Source organism: Mesocricetus auratus, unplaced genomic scaffold (assembly GCF_017639785.1).
Source record: "Mesocricetus auratus isolate SY011 unplaced genomic scaffold, BCM_Maur_2.0 Super-Scaffold_100010, whole genome shotgun sequence".
Taxonomy (NCBI): Eukaryota; Metazoa; Chordata; class Mammalia; order Rodentia; family Cricetidae; genus Mesocricetus; species Mesocricetus auratus.
In genome coordinates this window covers 68,871,379-68,891,002 of record NW_024429194.1, presented here as the reverse complement: position 1 = coordinate 68,891,002, position 19,624 = coordinate 68,871,379, and the positions used below count along the sequence as shown (strand labels likewise).

At 45.0% G+C, this 19,624-nt stretch overlaps 1 protein-coding gene and 1 long non-coding RNA gene across 3 annotated transcripts; one reads left to right on the top strand and one right to left on the bottom strand.

Annotated features, from left to right (window-relative positions):
• Positions 1 to 539: 539 nt before the first annotated feature.
• On the bottom strand, positions 540 to 13,483 carry Slc38a2 (solute carrier family 38 member 2). Of its 2 annotated transcripts, XM_005067147.4 has the most exons (16): positions 13,184 to 13,483; positions 12,395 to 12,607; positions 11,971 to 12,052; positions 11,709 to 11,824; positions 9,239 to 9,312; positions 9,038 to 9,130; positions 8,861 to 8,942; positions 7,742 to 7,824; positions 7,302 to 7,360; positions 7,052 to 7,213; positions 6,470 to 6,549; positions 6,258 to 6,358; positions 5,620 to 5,744; positions 4,906 to 5,050; positions 4,724 to 4,821; positions 540 to 3,480 (listed from the first exon to the last, which is right to left on the bottom strand). In XM_005067147.4, exons 2-16 carry the CDS (start codon positions 12,508 to 12,510, stop codon positions 3,382 to 3,384), a joined length of 1,515 nt encoding a protein of 504 aa, XP_005067204.1. In that variant the 5' UTR covers positions 12,511 to 12,607; positions 13,184 to 13,483; the 3' UTR covers positions 540 to 3,381. The 2 variants fall into 2 exon arrangements, with proteins under 2 accessions (XP_005067204.1, XP_040609838.1); XM_040753904.1 differs by lacking the exons at positions 11,709 to 11,824; positions 13,184 to 13,483 and having other exon boundaries at positions 12,395 to 12,537.
• A 115-nt stretch (positions 13,484 to 13,598) lies between these two features.
• Positions 13,599 to 14,427, top strand: LOC121142897. The gene is made up of 2 exons (XR_005880029.1): positions 13,599 to 13,925; positions 14,200 to 14,427. It is a non-coding gene; the product is annotated as an uncharacterized LOC121142897 (long non-coding RNA).
• The last annotated feature ends 5,197 nt before the right edge of the window (positions 14,428 to 19,624 follow it).

The following is a 19,624-nucleotide window of genomic DNA, read 5'->3' as shown; positions in this document are numbered from 1 at the left end:
ACCATCATCATTCCACGTTAACTGCACACTGTAGGTGTTCAGTGAATGCCTGTTACATACCTAAGAGCTCTGCCTAACTGGAAATCACATTGCAAATTTGGACATTCATTTCTCAGCGCTTTGTCTATAGAAGCTTCTTAACCTATTTTCGCTTTATATGTCCTAAGCCTGTAAGTTTCAGGCCATGCTCGAGTTAACCTGTAGTTACCTTTCAGGTTCCTAAAGAAAACCATGCTGCCACACAACACCCCCCACACCCATTAAAACCAACCTAACTTCCTTTCTAAGTGTGCACTAGGGTAGCTTTCTAAAACCAGACTGCACTGCTGTGGACTTTGCCACACTAGAAAAAGGTGGTTATCTTCAGCAAGAGATAAGCCTATACATCATACCATAACTCTGTAACCTCAGGAAGCTTTGTAAAACCAGGTTGTCTTCCATAACTGGAATCCACTCACTATGTAGACACTTTGTGAGTGCTACGCAGTTACAAGGCACCTGATATACCTCATCCCACTACCAGAAAGAAAAGGACAATATTCAGGATTAAGTACGTATTTATTTTAGTTCAGTTAAAACAAACATACATTGTTTCATTGAAACCGGTGTAGCACTCCTTGCCAACAAGCCACATTGGCATGTTAGCCTCTAACAGTACAGTGGAAACATTTACATTATATACATAACCAAGGCTCTCACATCTTTCTCATTGTGATCACATTTGACATGTTTTCAGATAACATGTAGCTACTGCATTTTGAAAATTTAGATTTTAAAATTTAAATAGGATTGAACTTAAGTTGATGTCTAATCAGTTTATTGCAAATAGGATTGAACTTAAGTTGATGTCTAATCAGTTTATTGCAAATTACAATTTAAACAAGTATCTTCAATTTTAGTATTTATACACAATGTCAATTTCTAATATTGAATTCTCTGTACAAGTACTTTGGGGGCTTATATATAATGTAAGTTCATCAAAATGCAGTTAAGAAACTTACGGGAATATATACATTTGAACCCAAGACCCAGTTCCAACAGTATGTACAATCTATTTACAAATACATATGGACAATGTATGTACAGTTTATCATAAATATTGAAAAATAGGTTAGCTTTAATGGATTAATGCTGCTCTATAAATAGTACAGTTATAACTGAAATGTCCATGGAAGACAGCAATGCAAAATGAGGTGACAGGACAGTGGCTTTAATACTGAAGACTGCTCATGAATGGGAATTCAGTTTAGGAACCTCAAGGCTGATAAAATAGCCTTAAGTGTTGGAATTTGGCCTAAAAAATCATTTTGAACCTTAAATTGTGCTCCCTCACAAAAAGGTTTGAAAAGTCTCTCCACACCGATTGGCTGTGAACAGGATTTTTTTCTCTTCCACTTACTTCTTCCTGGTTGCCATGGCACCTTCTCTTGGATGCTTGTTTCTCAGCATCCCTGGCAGGTCTTATCAGCAACTCATTCCAGGACTTCAAGCAGAAATACTAATTCTTGAACTACAGGTGAGGTTCTGGATTTGAGCAACATGAAAGCAGTGTGGTCCAGTGTCTTCTCACTGCCTCTGCTTCTAGATGGTCCCCAGATTTCATCTTTGGGACAAAATGGACCATTGGTCTTACCCAATGAAGCACTACCAGATGTCTTCCGGTCTGCAGGAGTCTTTAATAGCAGACACATTTCGCCTATGAATTTAGCCACATATACAAGACCGTGTAACAAAAACCATGTGCGCCACATCTCTGACCCTAGTGCCTCAAACTAAAAATATTTAGTTCAAGAGATAACCTCAAGAGCCAGATGGCCAATTGATGACTCCACTTGCTTCCCTCAACCACTTAATGGAATTATGTTATATTAGATCTTAGACATTATGCTTGATGAGCAAAGTACCACGTTATTTAATAATATATTCACCATACACCGTTAACATACAATAAATGTGCTCCTAAAGCCAAGCTTCAAAGTAATGTTTTCACTTTTAACTGGAATTGAAATGGAAAGGTAAGCATGCAGTTGGACCAGAAACTGAGTACAACCATGTTGTACTATTTCCCCTAACTAATCATTTGTTCGATGTAAACAAATAATTCTGCATTGTACAAGAATGAGATGACAACCCAGTGCGAGTTTTTAAAAAGCTTACTGCATGGGAAACCCAGTGGTCTTTCTGACGAGAACTCGCAGCGTGCTGGCCTTGGTACAGCCTGTGGGTCAGACCTCTACTGTAGACACAGCAGGAACACAATTGAGCCACGTGTTGTCAAGTAAATCGCTTCCAGTGGGTGAGCATTCGAAAGCTGTACTTCCTATTGGAGAGTTCTGGCCTACTGCCATCAGATGCCCATTTCCACTTCTGGAAGCAGTATTTTAAAGGGCAGGCCCAAAGCTTAACCCAGAGCTGACACTACAACTCTGGAGACAGGCGCAACTGAATAAACCCTGTTTTACCCAATTGCACTAACTATTTGGTACCTCAAAAGTCAGTTATTTCGTTTCCAACAGAAATATCTGCACTGTTTTTCAGCCTAATAGGTTGAAGACAAACATTTGAATTTTTATGAACCAATTATCTGGAGGCAAACAAAGCGATGAACAGCGTTCACCTGATTTGGTGCAGCAGCTACCAACTAATTATCCTTTAAATGAAATTTGAATGAACATAACAAAACTATGCTAATTCATGGTACAATTTTTCTTAACATTTTCCCGAAAATGATTTTGGGTAAAAAAGTATTTGGCTTATAATGCCTACAAAAAAGGCAAATAATTTCATAATACTAATATTCATTTTTAAATATCAATGAAATTGCTTTACGGAGTTTATTGACAACTGGTTCTGGATAAAGTTCAAAAAATGCAACTTCTTCAAAGTAAAATAGTGCTTCTGAGGTCTTTTAAAGTATTTTTTTGGTACAAAAAATAAGTGTTTTTTCTCAATGCTTATTTCAATACTTTGCTGTAAATTAAAGTGTTTTTCACATCGAATGGTTCCGTTAGGCACATTCAAGTAAAATCATAAAATATCCAAGTTAAACAATGACACAGCCAAGCATGTGGCTTGATAAAAAGTTAAAAGTTCGTCCATTCTCTGGAATGGAATAAATAGTCACTTCCCTTAACCCAAGACTCGTGGTTTTGCTGTTAATATCCATTCCCTAACACACAGATAAGTTTTCTTTAAAAAAATAAAAAAACAAAACAAAACAAAATGAAACGAAAAGTTCCACTTATTCTGCATCCAGAAGAACCAGCGAGGAATCTGCACTTCAAAAGGAAGTGAACCAAAAGCATCAGGTGAAGTTTCTGAGCAAGTTGAGTGTTGACTCAACACTGGTGGCAGATGGACCATTGAATTTGAGTGGTGCCATTAGTGGCCACCTGTAGAGGCATTGTGTATCCAATCCAAAACAATCAAAGCTATGCTTCCAATCATCACCACTATGCCACTTACGAGGAACAGCAGAGCCTGCAAGAAGCAGAGAAAAACGTATCAGCCTGGACGATAAAAATCACATCCATTACAACATTCTTTTCCATAAGTATGAACCGCTTTAGATCAAGCTTGTAGCACAAAAGGCCTATGCTGGTGCTGGAGTGACGGCTCAGAGGTTAAGAGCACTGGATGCTCTTTCAGAGGACCAGGGATTCAGTTCCAGCAACCACATGGTGGGGTTCACAAAAGGCCTATGTTGTTGATGCCTCTTTTTGAACTTGTTATTTTTCATTCTTTTTCCCTTAAAAAAAAGCCTTCCTGCTGAAAGAGTTGGACTGAATGGTTTTCTATATGTGCAGGTTTTGATTTTGAAGGGCAAGTATCATGCCAGAAAACCAAGCCTAAATCTTAGTAACTGGAGGGAATAAATAAGGATGGACATTTTCTTGAGTGGTATAGCTACTCACACACCTGCAGTTCCTTGCCCATGTCCCTATAATCATCAATTTAAGGAGTTGGACTGTAATGAGTCTTTTTCTATCCCGCCAGCCAGCTCCCAAATAAAGACACGGGGACTTATTAATTATGAAAGCTTAGGCTTGTGCCTAAACAGCTCTTATAACTTACACTAACCCATTTATATTAATCTATGTTCTATCACATGGCATTATCTCTCTTCCATCTTGCACCCCGTTTCCTCTCCCCTTCTCCCTCTTCCTAGAAATCCTGCCCATACCTCTTGTCTAGCTTTATTACAGCAATACACCCTCACACAATATCCCACACATCAGACCTCAGTTTGCAGGTGCTGCCTGTGCTCAACAGTTTGTCACCCCAAGAAAAGCTCACCCCCCATTTATTCCTAACCCCATTCTTCATACCAGAATAGTAGTGGACAGTAGGGCTGATAGTCTTATTTCACTAGGATTCTGGCACCAAAGGTCATGATTTGTACTTAGCAGTTTCCCCTTTGAAACAAGATGCTACTAAACCTAAGAAGGAATCCACCTGTGAACCCATTCGATGGAGAAGAGCTCTGAAACACACCTCACCCTCCTGCAGTTTACACACTTGATGTGCACACTAGCGCCTATCATACAGGGCACAGATACTGCCAATTGATTCCTTTACATCGCTCTAACTTCCTGCAATTGCGTTACCTGTTGCACAGCAAGCTTCAACCTCCCTTTGCCATCTTCTCCTGGTAAGCACTTCATTACTGAAACTTCACAAGACAGACTGAAAATGACTGACTCGACAGTCACCGCTCACTCACCCCAATCTTCTGCACGGACCTCATAGATTCCTTCTTCACTAACTTCATGTAGAAGGCAGATGGCAGAATAAAAATCAGCATTGCAGCTGCCGATGCACCTGCAAAAAGGACGTTTATTCCCTTTGAGAACTTGAGTCTGTATCCTCAGCCTTAATATCCCAGGCATATAAATCAAAACTCACCAATGAAACCAAAGATGTCCCTAATGGTAGGGACAAAGATGACAAGTAAATTGGTAAAGGCCAAGATAGTCACAGTGATGACACTGTGACGCCACCAACTGAACTCTTTTGCAGCACACAGTAAGTGAGTGACGGAACTCCGGATCTGGGGGGGTAGAAAAAGTGTCGTTTATTATTTAACAATCCAACTTTAATTAATGCAAAGAATTCACAAGTGATTTAGAATGTATCCATGACAGTTTCTCTAGAGAACTGATACTCTCTCCTGTTTTCTGCCGCAGGATCATCTGGAATCTACACTGTAGCATGAATAATAAAAAAAAACCCCAGAGACAGATATTGGGGCTCAAGCTGAAGATCAGAAAAACTAAACAGCCGGCCACTAGCTCTTACCTCTACTTTAGACTGAAAGGACTGTCCTGTCTCCAAGAAAACTCAGCACGGCTGGAGGCTAAATACCACATAAGACCCTGAACTCCTCCTGCCTCATATACCACTCTTGTGCTGGGATTAAAGGCATACACCACCACTGCCTGGCCTCTATGTGACTGGCTTTGCATTCTCGTCTTCAGGCAAGATTTATTAGATCATAAGCAAAATATCACTACACTGTACTATATTTTCCACCCCTGCCAAACCATCCCTAATGTGGCAGCGCTGTGAGTTTCCCTCCTTAAACCTCCACAGCTGTCGCAGGAGCAGGTGGTTACTTACCGGGAAAATAACCACTGGTACCGTGAGGGTGACAGCCATCAACACAGCCAAGCGGACAACGAGGAGAAGAATGTCAGTTCCCACGACTTTAGAGTAGGTATGAAGCAATTCTGACTCGACCTGTCCTGTGGGGACACAGACCAGAAAAAAGGTTTCAGTGTGGTTTTCTCTGGGGATAAGGAGAAAAGCTAACTTACAGTGAAATCTGCACTAAAATGATGTAGCTACTCACAAAATGACTGCAAACTAAGAGGTTGATAAGATTAATCTGTAATTATGGCTACTGCAATTAAAGTAACATTGGAGGAAAAAATTTCTAATACTGAGATCTAGCCACATGACCTCCAATAAGAACAGGGGCACCTAAATCCCACTCTGGTTTAGTGTGGTTGTGCACACACATGCATGTTGTGTGTTGTGTTAGTCACAGCTAAAGATGGGAACAGAGGCAGCCTGAGCACAGTAGAGGCAAGGACATCACAGAATCATCACCGAGTGCCTCACATCTGCCTCAGAATCTGAACCCACTGGTGGCAGATTAAACCACCCCGGGACTTTTTACAGTAAAACCACACATACAGAACCAGCTTCACTCCAGCAAACGAGTGTTTTCCCTTCTTAGGTTAGGCATTCCTTACCATAAAACGTCAGGTATCCAAAGAGAGCAGCGAGCAGATACATCAGAAACATGGCGAAGAAGGAGATCTTGGACACATTCATCATCCTCCTCCGACTGCGGCTGTGCGAGCACAACAGAAAGCAGAGAGTGTTGGCCAATGGAGCCAGCAAGCTGCAGCCCACCCACTGCTTCAGTGTGCACCCAGTCCAAGCAGGGAGAAGAGACCATTACCCCTTCAGCTCCTCGTAGATGGGAAGAACAGCAGGATGGCAGACAAAAGAAAACGTCAGGATTGGCACGGCATACACAGTCTGAAAAGGAAACACCGCTGTGTTTACCACCCCGCGAGCCACACAGCCTTGTCAGTTCCCACATAGGCTTCAGGGGATTTAAAAACCAAAGCCCAAGAGATTCACTTTTGTGTGGTTAACTCCACCCTTCAATTCTGTTCAAGTACATGTGCTACTCCGACAGCACGCACTTACTTCACCTGTGTTCCGGTCTACATGAGAATCTGGAACTTTTGTGTAGTCCCCCCCCCCTCCCCAAGCATCTATCATCCAGCCTCAATTTAAAGAGATATTTTTAAATTCCTAATGGGTGGTTTCTTTTTATCCTATCCTTCCTTAAACACCCCCCCCCCCCAAGAGAGGCAGGCAGATCTCTGAGTTCGAGACCAGCCAGGTCTACAAGAGCTAGTTCCAGGACAGGTTCCAAAGCTACACAGAGAAACCCTGCCCCGAAAAGCCAAAAATATAAAATAAAGCAACAACAACAAAAATCCCTCTAAGAAAACAGGACTACACTGGTTACCTGTGAGTTGAAGATAAAGTAACGAGGCGTGCAGCAATCAGCTGTGGCGGTGGCGTTTGATGTCACGTTACACGCCATGAGTGCCAGGGCCGACGTGGCGTTCACAGTTTCATTGACGGTCAAAGCTTCAGGGCAAGGAATTTGAAACTTCTTGCAAATCACCTAAAACGTATTTTTGCATTTATTAGGCTGAGTCCTTTGACAAGAGCTTTAAATGGGGGTATTTTCTCAAAGGAAAACCATCACCTACCACGATCAGAAAGAACATCATACACAGCAAGGAGAGGCCACTGGTGTACCCCAAGTACCCTGGAGAGGTGGAAGAGAGGGGCTTTGGGTTAATCCACAGGGATGGAGAACACAGAGGGCCAGACACCAGGGCCACTGATGAAGTGTTACGACCAGTAGGGGGCTCCACTGCTACATTTTAAAGGGTCCCATTGCCATTCAACAGTAGGTGCTAAGAGTGTTCTAGCCTTCAGTAATTTCTGGTAGGCTGCTAAGTAGCTGGTGAGAGGCTCACCGCAACACCCTTCAGAAATTGTTAGGATCGCCAGGTGGCACACGCCTTTAATCCCAGCACTTGGGAGGCAGAGGCAGGCGGACCCGAGTTCAAGGTCAACCTGGTCTACAGAGCGAGTTCCAGGACAGGCTCCAAAGCTACAGAGAACAGAAATGTGTCTGGCTCACCTAGATTTCTCAGCAGCGACAATGGAAGGATAAGCACCAAGGACACCAACAGGACCAGATAATCACCATTCAGATACCACAGTCTGAAGGAGAAGAAAGCCCAAAAAAAAAAAAAACAAAATCAGCTACATGTCTAACTGACCACACATGGAAAAGGACAGTCTTTTTTGGGGGTCGGCACTCCTACTGGAGCGGAGACGGGACTAAGTCTGTAACCGTTTGTTTCGTGAGCAGTCCTTCACTCAGGTTGGAGATGGGGGAGCGTAAAGCTGTCGCTCTTGTGTCACACTCTGCTCTGGGAAGACTGCCAGCTGATTCATGACATACATGACTTCTTACAGCTTGATACTAAGATAGGGGGACAAGGCTGCTCTGTGTGCATCCAGAGAGGTTCTCTCTCTAGACTTTCAGAAAAACTGTACATTACAGTTCTCGCTTGCAATTCCTAAAGCCACAGTAAGATTCTTCAGGCGTTTGTTAGCAAGTATATTCATTAAGCATTTCAACTCAGGAAATTTCCACTTAGATTAAGAATGCACAGGCACCCACCCACTCTGCTCCCCCAAACTAGACTGAATCCAACCCCCCCACTCAATCAGAATTTATTTCAGATTATCATCTTAACACCTTGACCCACCTTGATGCCAGAAGGAAAAAACAAAAGGTCATTTCTAAAGCTGGATGTGTTCCCTAAGTTCTAGCGCTATTTTCTTTTTAAGGAGCCCAGGCCTATTCTTGCTGGGCACGCCAGTACACGCATTTGCAAGTTTTGTGCCATAGGCAAAGGCGGGTGAATCTCTTTGGGGTCCAGGCCAGCTAAAACTAAACAGGGAAACCCTGCCTCTTAAGAAACAGAAAACAAAAAAACAAAAAAACAAAAACAAAAAACAAAAAAGAAATTTTTCAAAAGTACTATTTTCAAGTTCTAACTCCCCATGGATTCCACTGCAATCTACTGCAAAAGTCCTCATTAGTTTGTAAGCCACTTCCCTGTCAGAAGTACTGACAAGAATGCATGTGGAAAATTTATCGATGAACTGTTTTATATCCAACTTGACCAAAAAAAAAAAAAAAAGTATCTGCAACTGTTTCTATGGAATAACCTTACTTAGCACCTACCCATTTGTATCTTCAATGTTCATTAATGCCTGGATCACCAAAGGTAACTCATATTTCACTATGAAGAGGTAGCTTGACATAGCTGGAGGAAAACAAAATTAAACCATTACAAGTGCAAAATGTGGCCTGTAACACTAAAGCCTTGTGCTACCAAAAATGCCCTTTCCAAACACCTACCTCCAATGTTTTGCATTGTAATCGATCCGGAGGCTGCTAGCTTCCCAGCCAGTCCAAATGCCTTATGGCCTAACTGTTCGTATAATAACGACCCTGCACCGAAAAACAGAGAAATGAAATGCTTTGGAGGCTCCACCCCAGCCCAAATCAGGATAGGTAGAAATTACTAGGGGCGGGGGGAGATAAAAAATGCTGTCGTACCTCCTTCATTGGCAGTCTTCAAGAGGAGATGAACAGAATACAAGGAGAATATTGACACAAATGTCAAGAGAATTCTGAGGAAAAGGAACAGGAACGAGGTTATAAATAAGCAGGGCTACTCATTTCACAACACCCCTGTCTATTAACAGCACTGGAAGCGGTCCCTCTCCTGTCTCTTGACTGACACTAACTCTTGGAGGTTATCAGGTGAGGGTCAGAGTATTAAGGGCATTAAAGGCAATATCCATACTGTGTTCAACGGAGGAGACTCAGCCCCAAGTCCCACGGAGTACACACTGGTATTCTGGTTCTGGCACCGTGATTATCTATACATATATATGCCTTCCATGTGTTCCTAATAGTTTCATTGAAAAGTGCCATTAAACCTGGTCCTCAAGGCTTTCATGCCATTCAACAGACGGGTTAGGAAAGGCTAAGACCCACGGGCCACAGACTGAGAGGAGACTGGCGGGAGTGGAGACTGAGAGGAGACTGGCGGGAGTGGAGACTGAGAGGAGACTGGCGGGAGTGGAACTAATGTTTAGTCAGACATTATTAAAAAAGTTAGCTAACAAATCAGAGCAGTGACAGCTGTGAAGACACAAAACGACGTAGCCCGCTACTGGACACTAGAACGAGTGAGTTGTCAGCTCCAGCCTTCCACTTGGATCGGAAAACTAAAGGGGGAATGAGGAGGAGTAAAGGGCTCTACCATCACCCTTGAGGGGATGGGTTTCTTGGTCAAGTTCCACTCTCCTTCTTCGAAGGCAGTGATTAAAACAAAAAGGAAAAAACCCAGCAAACATGCAAACGAGATAGCCACATAAATTTTGACCTTGTATGGGCAAACCATACACTAATAATGTGGGAAAAAAGGTGGTGGGGGGGACGGACGACGACACACATAAAGTGCAGGCTGTGACTTAGGACATTCAGTTCTGAGGTGACACTATTCACTTGACCTCTCGGGAAAAAGCCAATCTAATAAAAAATAAAATCATTAAAACAAATCAGGTAATATGTCCTGCACCGAGGTAACAGTCACCTTCAACCTCAAAATGAACTCCCCTTAAAAGGTCAACTATAGCATGTGGCTTTTGGTTCATTTACTTCCTTTACATATAATCCAAAAATGGATGAATAAAAACTCACACAATCTTGGTATCATTTAGCCATTTATTAAAATGGTTAATCCAACACATAGTAAGCTATTAAAGTAGAATTCCAAAAGTTCAAGGGTAACACTGTCAAGTTTTACTTTCAGTTATGAAAAACGGTTACCAATAATCACATTGGTAGCATTTTAAAACTTGTTTCCAGTTTTCATGGCAAGAGCTAGGAAGGGTTTCAAATGCTTAACTTTGGGTCCAGCCATTCAGATTTCTCACCAAAAACGGAAATTTCGGGATGTTCTGTATCTGAAGTACCTGAGGCTTCACTTTGACAAGAAACAGCACCCCAAATCCTCACCCTAATGCTTCTGGTATCCAAAGCCAGTCTTAACGTTAGTGTGGAATTTCACAAAGCTGAACCAGCCTCTCTGCTCACCAACATTTTATCATGCTGGGGAGAAAGTAACCCGAGCGGGAGGTTGGTCAGCTAAGCAAAACATAACTGTCACAGAGGGAAGGGACAGTTGTAGAGTAAATGTTTCTCATCTGTGTGTGAGACTATGGTGACCTCAGGGAGGCTTCTGCAGGAATTGTGTCATCCACATGCAGTTAAACAGAAGACACAGTGAAAGCCACACACCCAAACCTGTACATACTCCTGCACTTGGGGAACAGCATTTTTTCTTGCTGGATAGCACTGGGAATCACACCCAGGAGTCGTCGTGCACGCTGGCCAAGCGCTCTACCACTGACTGGCACTTTTAAGCTCATTACTCTTCAATCATAACCCCCAGGGGTCAGTTACCCCAAAATGGGTAAGAACTACCTCCCAACCTCCAAACATGAATTCTGGAAACCAGAGGATCAGCCAATCAATTTTTAAAAAGTAGTAGGCTCATATCTAAAATATTCAGGCATCACACAGATCTGGAAAAACATCATTTTCTTTAAAAAAAAAAGAGTTTGTTCTTTAGCATCCAGAAAATTATGACTCACTCGTGCTAAAACCAATATGTTCTAGGCTAGGTAAATATCACCACACCTTTATCCAGAACTTTCTTTTCCTTACGTTTGTAAGGGCCACAGGTTTGGAGACTGTCAACTGATGAAAGCTATTTGGAGCCACTTCACTTACTATAATTTTGGCTTCTGTTTTTAATCAAACATTACAGTTACTCTAGACTCCTACCCAATCCTCTATCTAACTTGCTTTCTTGATGCTGGATTTCTCCTACGTCAAGTGTAAACGATTTTTTTAAAATCCACTATTTGAACTGTAAATTCTGTTTTCTGGAGCCAAGATAGGTTTATCATATTAACTGCCCGGCACGGCAGGCTCACTACTTACACATACTTACATAAAAAGAGCAATTCCAGTATTAGCCATGGCATAAGAAAGCCCAAGGATTCCACTGCCCACAATCGCATTGCTCAGATTAAATACTGACATTCCAAAGGAAGTAGTACCTGGATGCTACACAGAGGGAAAACGATAACCAAACATATAACAATAATTAAAAGGAGAAAAACCAGCTTTGGGCAAGTTAGATTTGAAATCTCAAAGTAACACTATTCTTTTACTCCATAAAAGCCAAGACACAAATAGCATTTTTAACTTACAAAGTCAGTTTCATATTTCTTCTTCCCCAAATTTGATTCAAGTAAAAAATTCTGGTTTTCAGGATCCACGTCCACATAATGGCTGCGGAGAAAATAAATTATTTTAAAAGGTTAAGCTGTAACCCGACTGAGGGATACGCAAAATCATGTTTTAATATACACAATGTAAAACAGCCCTTTGGTTCTGCTACTGGACCTTGTAGTTAATGCCAACGGAGTAATCACCCGGGCTAGGTCAGTCAGTCGTTCAGTAACAAACAACCGGGTAATTTAGGAAGCTACTTGCTCTGTGAGGCTGGGGCCCCAGGGCAAGCCCCGAGGTGTGATCGTTAGACAGTAACCGATGAGCCGTTCCTCCAGCCCCAAAGCAACCATGTGTACAAGCTGTTATTTATTTTTCTTTCCCAAAGCGCGCTTCTCCCACCTTTTCAGAGCAGCCTGCTTGGTGGGGTATGAGTAGTTGAAGTCACTGTTGGAGCTGTAGCTGCTGCTGTCCTCATCCGGGGAGATGCTGAACCTTCCCATTTCGGTCTTCTTCATGCTGATCGGGATCGGAAGTGTGCGCGGCGTCCGGCGCGGGGCTCCTTTTGTCCTTGGCGGTGCTCAGGCCCTCGAGGCTGCCTGCCTGCCTGCCTGCCTGCGAAGGTAGAGAGGCGGCGTCAGGACTGCGGCGCCCGCCCGCCCGCTCGCTCGCCCGCCCCCGACCACGTGACGCCGCCGGGCGGCGCAGCGCGGCTGATTCATCCCCCGCCAGGCGAGTGGAAAAGTACCAGGCGAGCGAGGGGGGCGGGGGCGCGGCGAGGGGCGGAAAAGTACCGACGGCGGGGACCGCGAGAACAAAGATGCGCCCGCCGCGGCGCCCCCTCCAGCCGCCTCGGCGCCGAGCCCGGTGTCCCCCCCGGCCGGGGCTTGTTTACAGGCAGCACGCCGAGCCCTCCCAGCCGCCGTGGGTCCCCGGTCCCCGGCCCCTCCTCTGCCTCGGGAGGAACTGATGCAATACCGAGGGGCGATTGTCAAGTCCTCGCCGCTCGCCTTTTTTTTTTAACCCCCGTGCCGGGACTTCACGATCGGGTCACCAGACCCATCTCGCAGCAGCCGCGCGGTCCCGCTCGCCGGCGCGTGGCTCCCCCTTCCCCTTAACGGGAGGCTGCTGCCGGCTGCTAGCCCTCCCGCAAACCCGGCTCCCGCCGCCGCCGCCCCTCCCCCGCCTCACCTCGGCGCTCTCCCTCCGGGCTGGCCCACCACTCGGCAGCGTCTCCCGCAGGCTTGTCTCGATCGCCTCAAGATCGTGAAAACAAAACAAAAAAAACAAAAACAAAAGGAGACGAAAATAACAGCGACAGACCCCCTAAAAGATCGCCGTAATCCAACAAGCAGAAGAGGCTGATTTTAATTAGGCTATTATTTTTGTCTTTTGTCTTGTCTTTTCCTTTTTTTTTTTTTTTTTTCTTAAGAGGGGAATGGCGGTCACGATTCTCCGGCGGTGGCCGAGGGGAGACGGTGCGGGTGGCGGCGGCGGCGTGGCGCGGTGTGGAGCTGCCTCGCGAGCGCGAGTTATAGCGGCGGGGTCGCCGCGTCAGTGGGCGGGGCGGGCGGCTGCGCTCGCCTTTGTGTATCAACACCACCTGGGCTCCGCCTCCGGCCCGCCTCCCTCCCCCACCCCCCGCCCGGCTGCCCCGCACCCCGACTCGGGGGGCCACTCGCACCCGGCATCTCCGGTATCCCGGTGCGCCTTAGCCCCGTGGGTGGCCGCCGCCCCGCGCGCGGCTGCCGACAGGAGCCGGCTCCCAGGCGCTTCCCTCCCACCCAGTCACCAACACTGCGTTTCAGGGGACACGCTGGCATGGGCGACACCCGGACCCCCACCCCACCCCCTTTCCAGTCCGTGACTTAAGATGTACGGGAAGGGCTTTCTCCGGCGGAACCTGAGCCGGCGCTGCCACGCTACCCCGATGGTCGGGCTGGGTTCTCGATCTTTCCACCTAGATCTGCTTTCACTCTCCAGAACTAGCTTGGTGGTGGTGAGGGCGGCTCGCAGTTCCGTGTCGGGGATAGACTCTTGCTGTGCACGTGCGACAGCCAGCGTAACGGGGAGGTTTACATTTTAACAGAAAGCCAACCCCCTTGAGAAGGGGTCGGGGCTGGGGGGGGGGTGTTCAGATCTTCTGAGGCCGCCTAGGAGTGTCCCCCTTGGCCGACACTCTCCCTCTTGCCGCCACCCCACCCCAGGCTGAAAGCTGCTCCCAGACTTCCACCCAGCTCGCCCGCCCTTGCTGGAATGCAGGCCTGGAGCTTTCTCTGCAGCCCGGATCCCTGCCCGGTTCTTGCGGAGTCGAGAGGCTCGGAGGTCCCCTAGACTAGAATATTCGGTGCTGCCGGAAAGGCGACGACCCTTCCTTTTCTGTTGAACAAAGAGAGAAACGCTAGTTGAATGAAGGAATAAACAAACGAGTTTGACCTAGTGCTCTCTCTTCCTTTGGGGGACGTGGGAGAGATTGGGCTGAGCACAGAGGAAAGGACTGGGTGTGATCACGATTTTGGCCTTCAGTGTTTTCCTGAGGAAATCTGCAACGCTGCCTATTTCCGTGGCACGTAAGACTTGAGGTGCCTTCGGCCTGTGCCAGTGTTCGTGATTGACGGGGCAGGACCCTACTTCCCCTCTACACCCTGTGCCCCTCGCCCTAACCCTTCTACTCTGGTCCAGCCGGACACACTTAAACAATAGTCTTAACTTCAATGCACGTCCCCTCTTCCTTCTCAAGTGCCGCTGCCACCCTTGGCTTAGTCGTTTCGACCCAGGAAAGCCTTTTTCGGGGCCTGCCTTAATGCGTCCCTCCCCAGAGCTGTCTTCACTGTGCTGTTTTCTAAACCGTGTAGTGCAGGGCATTGCAAACCTGTGCTGTCTTGTACAATCCTCAGATTGTTCAAGTGCGTTGGTAGTCTTGTGCCGAGAGTCTCCCCGTGGAGACGGAACTCTCCACGGCAGAGGCTAGGAATTTGGCATATAATCAGGGCTGAAAAGTCTTTTTTACCTTCCTTCCAACTGCACCCCTACTAACACCGGCTCTACTCTTGTCAGAAAATCTTGGTGGTGGGCTCCACAGGAGTCCTGGGAAATTCCTTCCTATCAGGTTTCAACTGATACAAATCAAAAGGTCTTAAACCACTTTTTCATCCCAGGTAAATCTCTGCCCCTGTCAGAGGAGTTCAGGAAGTTCTCTCATTTGGTGGTTATGGCTGTAATTTGCAATACAACCAGATCTATTGTCCTTTGGATTCATTGGTGGTTCATATTACAGGTTAGGGAAGAGTCATACCTGTGAAATTAAGTGTGTGTGTAGGGGGGGTGTTGGAGGCTTGAAATATTGATCTGAATTTCTGGATGGCCAGAACCTGAACAGTACACGACCAAACAAAACAAAAAGTGGTTTTTCTATCACCAGTTAGTCAATCAAAAAAGCATTAGTGGGCCTGGAGAGATGGCTCACTGTTTAAGGGCACTTGCTGCTCTTCCGGAGGACCCATGTTCAGTGCTCATCACTCACATGGTACTACTGTGGTAGCCAGCCCTAACCTGGTGACACTATGCCTAGACACTCCTACTTTCATTATTAGTGGCACTTCTTTCCAAAGTGGCCTGGTTTGTGTGACAATTTACACATTCGAACACTACCATTTGTAACTCCAGTTCCAGGGAATCCAAAGTCCTCTTCTGGCTTCTGTGGCCACAGCATACATGTGGTGCAGACATAGATGTAGACAAAACACCAATACACCTAAAAATGAACCTTAAAAACAAATGAGACCTCAACTGTGTTGGTTGGGTTTTTGCAGTTCTTCTCTGTTCAGAAGGCAGGAGGGACAATGAAACCGGTCCCCCCATGATGGTCTGCATCTTTCAAACTGCAAAAGGGGACCAAGTGGTGAGACTGATGAATTCAGTGGGTGTCTACCAGCTTACATTCTACTCCAACGGGCTGGATAGATTTCCCATCTGCAGCAATACTGAGCGTTTTGCTGTGAAACTTGCATTTTGACTAAACATGATTCATTTTGAGTTGTGATGTAAAATGTACTTGGGGTGTTTTTGAACCAAATTTTCAGAAACTACGTCTTGTCTGGGCTGAACCGGAAGTCAGGATCCACTTTCTTTAGTCCCTTTCCTTAACACCTGGAGTTGGAATTACAGCTGGGGTTGCTGCGCTTACCACCACACTTGGTTTTGTGCTGTAAAATTTTTTTCTTGCTGGGACCAAGGAAGTCTGAGAGCAATCTGATAGCCTATCCCATGAGGGAAAGGCAACCATACAATAGCTCAGACGACTTGAGTTCATTGTCAAGGCAGGTTGCTGGAAGTTTTTGTTTTGTTTTGTTTTTTGTTTGTTTTTTTTGGTTTTTACGAGACAGGGTTTCTCTGTATTGTTTTGGAGGCTGTCGGTCCAGCCTGGCCTCGAACTCACAGAGATCCCCCCCTGCCTCTGCCTCCCGAGTGCTGGGATTAAAGGCATGCGCCACCACCGCCCTGCACAGTGCTTCGTTCTCTAGTGAGTTTGTTTCTCCCTACTTTCCATTTTTAGCAAGTCTTCTTCTGAGATTAGCATTTATAACAATAATACAATGATTTGGCCTTGCCTGTAATTCTACCCTGCCAGTGATGAACCCTGTGAATCTTACTTTCTGGTCTCCAACCTTTTAGAAATCCTCTCTCCATGAACATGAACTGGGCCTAGTAATGGTGCTGTACTTGGCAAAAATAGCATCACTTTTTCAAAAAAACAAAAAAAGACTTCTTATTTATTTGGGGAGGGGCGTGCCCACGTGCTCACAGAGCCAGAGGGATGGGATCCTCTGAAGTGTAGTAGGAGCCTATTGTGAGCTACTGACATGGGTGCTGAGAAACTCTAGTGTTCTGAAAGATCAGCACATGACCTTCACTGCTGAGCCATCTCTCCAACCTCCTCCCTTCTGAACCCTGGTTACAAAAAGACACGGGCTTTCCTGAGAGCTGGAGAGATGGCTCAGTGCTTAAGAGCCCTTGTTCATGCAGAGGACCTAGGTTTGATTCTCAGCACCCTCATGGTGGCTCACAGCCATCCACATGCCACCATTCAAGGGATCTGATGTCTTCTTCCAACATCCATGGACGCAGGCATGCATGCAGTGCATGGCCCATATGCATAATCTTTCAAAAAAAAAAAGGTTCATGGCTTGCATCTTGTTCTCTCACTACACTCCCTCTCTTTTGCTTTCTCCTGCATTGCCTTCAAGGGAAACCAGCCTCATCTCTTGAATTGTCCCATGGGAAGATCCATGTGGCAGAAGCTGTTATCTCTGGCAAAACCAGGGACTCCCAGATGCTTGCTGGAGTCAAGGATAAGCTTGGAGGCTTCCTCATGCTCACTCGGTCCTGGAGATAACTTTGACCCCAGGGGAAACCTTCGTCACAGAACTCTGGGTTCTTGACCCATAGAAAAAAGTGACGACTGTTCATTCTGGCATAGCTTACTACTTATCAATAGATAAATCAATATATCCCTTTCATACTCTGTGCTTTTGCCAAAATGTACTGCTTATTGTTACCAATTACAAATCATTTCCCATTTACATCACACTTAGAATGGTCTCTATGCCTTGTTGCCTCGCCTTTCCGACGTATCTAAATGTTTTTTGTCTTCCCTTAGAGACTCAACTTCAATGCCACATTTTTCATTAGCTCTTCCGGATTTGATGATTTCATGTGAGAGTGGTCTTACTCTATAAGAGCTTTTGGGTGATCCTTTTAGTGTTGTCTATATACTGTTTCTTGTTTTGTTTTGGTCTGGTACCAGAGGAAAAGCTCCAATCTTTTGGGGGCAGCCTTTGTTTAATCCTCTCTAGCCCAGTCACTTATGAAAAGAAAGTTCTTTTCAAGCATGTGTTTGAATGAAATGCTTCCTTTTTTCCCGCTTTAGTACCCATGGCCTCTGCAATTATGTTAAATGTGTATGTTTATTGCCTGCTGCCCTCCCTAGAGTGTAAAGTGGCTTAATCTAGTTTGATCACCGTATCTCCTGAATTCATAAATGCAGAAACAAGAGTTCTGAGTTTCCCTAGACACAGAAGAAACCTATTATCTAACGTGACTGGAGGGTATCTATCCTATATCCCTTACAGAGCACAGAACTCTCTTGGTTTCCCTATCAAAACTGTTGGTTTTCTAACCTAGCTAATTTGGAGGAATGTTGCAGTGATTGGTAAAGGGGCTCGGCCCCCAAGCCACGTACTCATCTTGGACTCTCATCCTAACTCTGCTTTTCCCTCAGCCTATCAACAAGTCATGCTCATTGTCCTCCTAGACATGCTAACCTGCTTGTGGGCTTCCATTCTGTGTGCTCATGGCCCATTTCTTACTTCAGAGAACCTGGGAACATCAATCTCCTTTTTGGGGGGAGGGGTTTTTGGAGACAGGGTTTTTCTGTGTAGCCCTGGACTTCACTCTGTGTGTGTGTGTGTGTGTGTGTGTGTGTCTCCATTAGGGCTGGATACTGGTTGTTTTTATTTGCTTCTGACCTTTGACTCTCTGCATCTCCCCTCCCAGATCTCTTTCTGCAGTGTTGACTCTGGTATCCTTCATGATACATAGCTGGCCACAGCAAAATGTTTGCAGAATTCATACATTCGATTTTCCCCCTTATCTGTCGCATACACCAGACTGATTGCTTGTTGTAATAGACACACTTTTTCTTTTCTTTCTCAGACCCACTCTCTGCAAGCCATAGATATGAGAGATAATTGCAAAGACTTGTTTTCTAATGGTTTTATTTCATCTAATTGAATGACAGCCTGATTCCCTTGTCCCAAGTCAGTGTTAATCAACATTCAAACTTAAACACTAGAATTATAGAAAGACAGTAAAATTACTTTTCTTTCTATCCCTCTTCCTCAAACCACACCCTTTCCTTTATTCCCATGAGTTCCATATTTTCTCGTTTTATTTTTAAATTGTCCAATAAAACTATATATTTTATGAAAGATGTTTCGAAGTTTACATATAAAATGTCTCAGGTAGCCAGGCATTGGTGGCGCACGCCTTTAATCCCAGCACTTGGGAGGCAGAGGCAGGCGGATCTCTGTGAATTCGAGGCCAGCCTGGTCTACAAGAGCGAGTTCCAGGACAGTCTCCAAAGCCACAGAGAAACCTTGTCTCGAAAAACCAAAAAATAAAATAAAATAAAATGTCTCAGGTAAGCTAATGAATGAGATAAATATTTATATTTTGTGGGGGTAAGAACACTTAAAATCTCTCTTTGAACATTCAAAATAAAACATATAGTTATTAGGTATAGTCACCATGGTGTATAATACACCTTGTGAAGGTATCCAATTTCATATTCATTCTCTCTGTGTGTGGTGTATGTATACACATGATTGCATCTGTAAAGGATAGAAGTCAATATGTATCATCCCATATTACTTTCCACTTGATCTTTTTTTTTTTTTTTTTTTTTTGGTTTTTCGAGACAGGATTTCTCTGTATTGTTTTGGAGGCTGTCCTGGAACTCATTCTGTAGACCAGGCTGGCCTCGAACTCACAGAGATCCACCTGCCTCTACCTCCCGAGTGCTGAGATTAAGGCGTGCACCACCAACGCCCGGTTCCACTTGATCTTTTGAGA

Bases quoted from the DNA above. Each gene is read 5' to 3' on its own strand.
- Slc38a2 (XM_005067147.4), bottom strand. From the start codon at position 12,510: ATGAAGAAGACCGAAATGGGAAGGTTCAGCATCTCCCCGGATGAGGAC. The intron at 9,131-9,238 runs GTACGACAGCAT...TTTTCGGTGCAG, and splicing joins GAAGACTGCCAATGAAGGAG to GGTCGTTATTATACGAACAG. The intron at 8,943-9,037 runs GTAGGTGTTTGG...GTTTTCCTCCAG, and splicing joins TACAATGCAAAACATTGGAG to CTATGTCAAGCTACCTCTTC.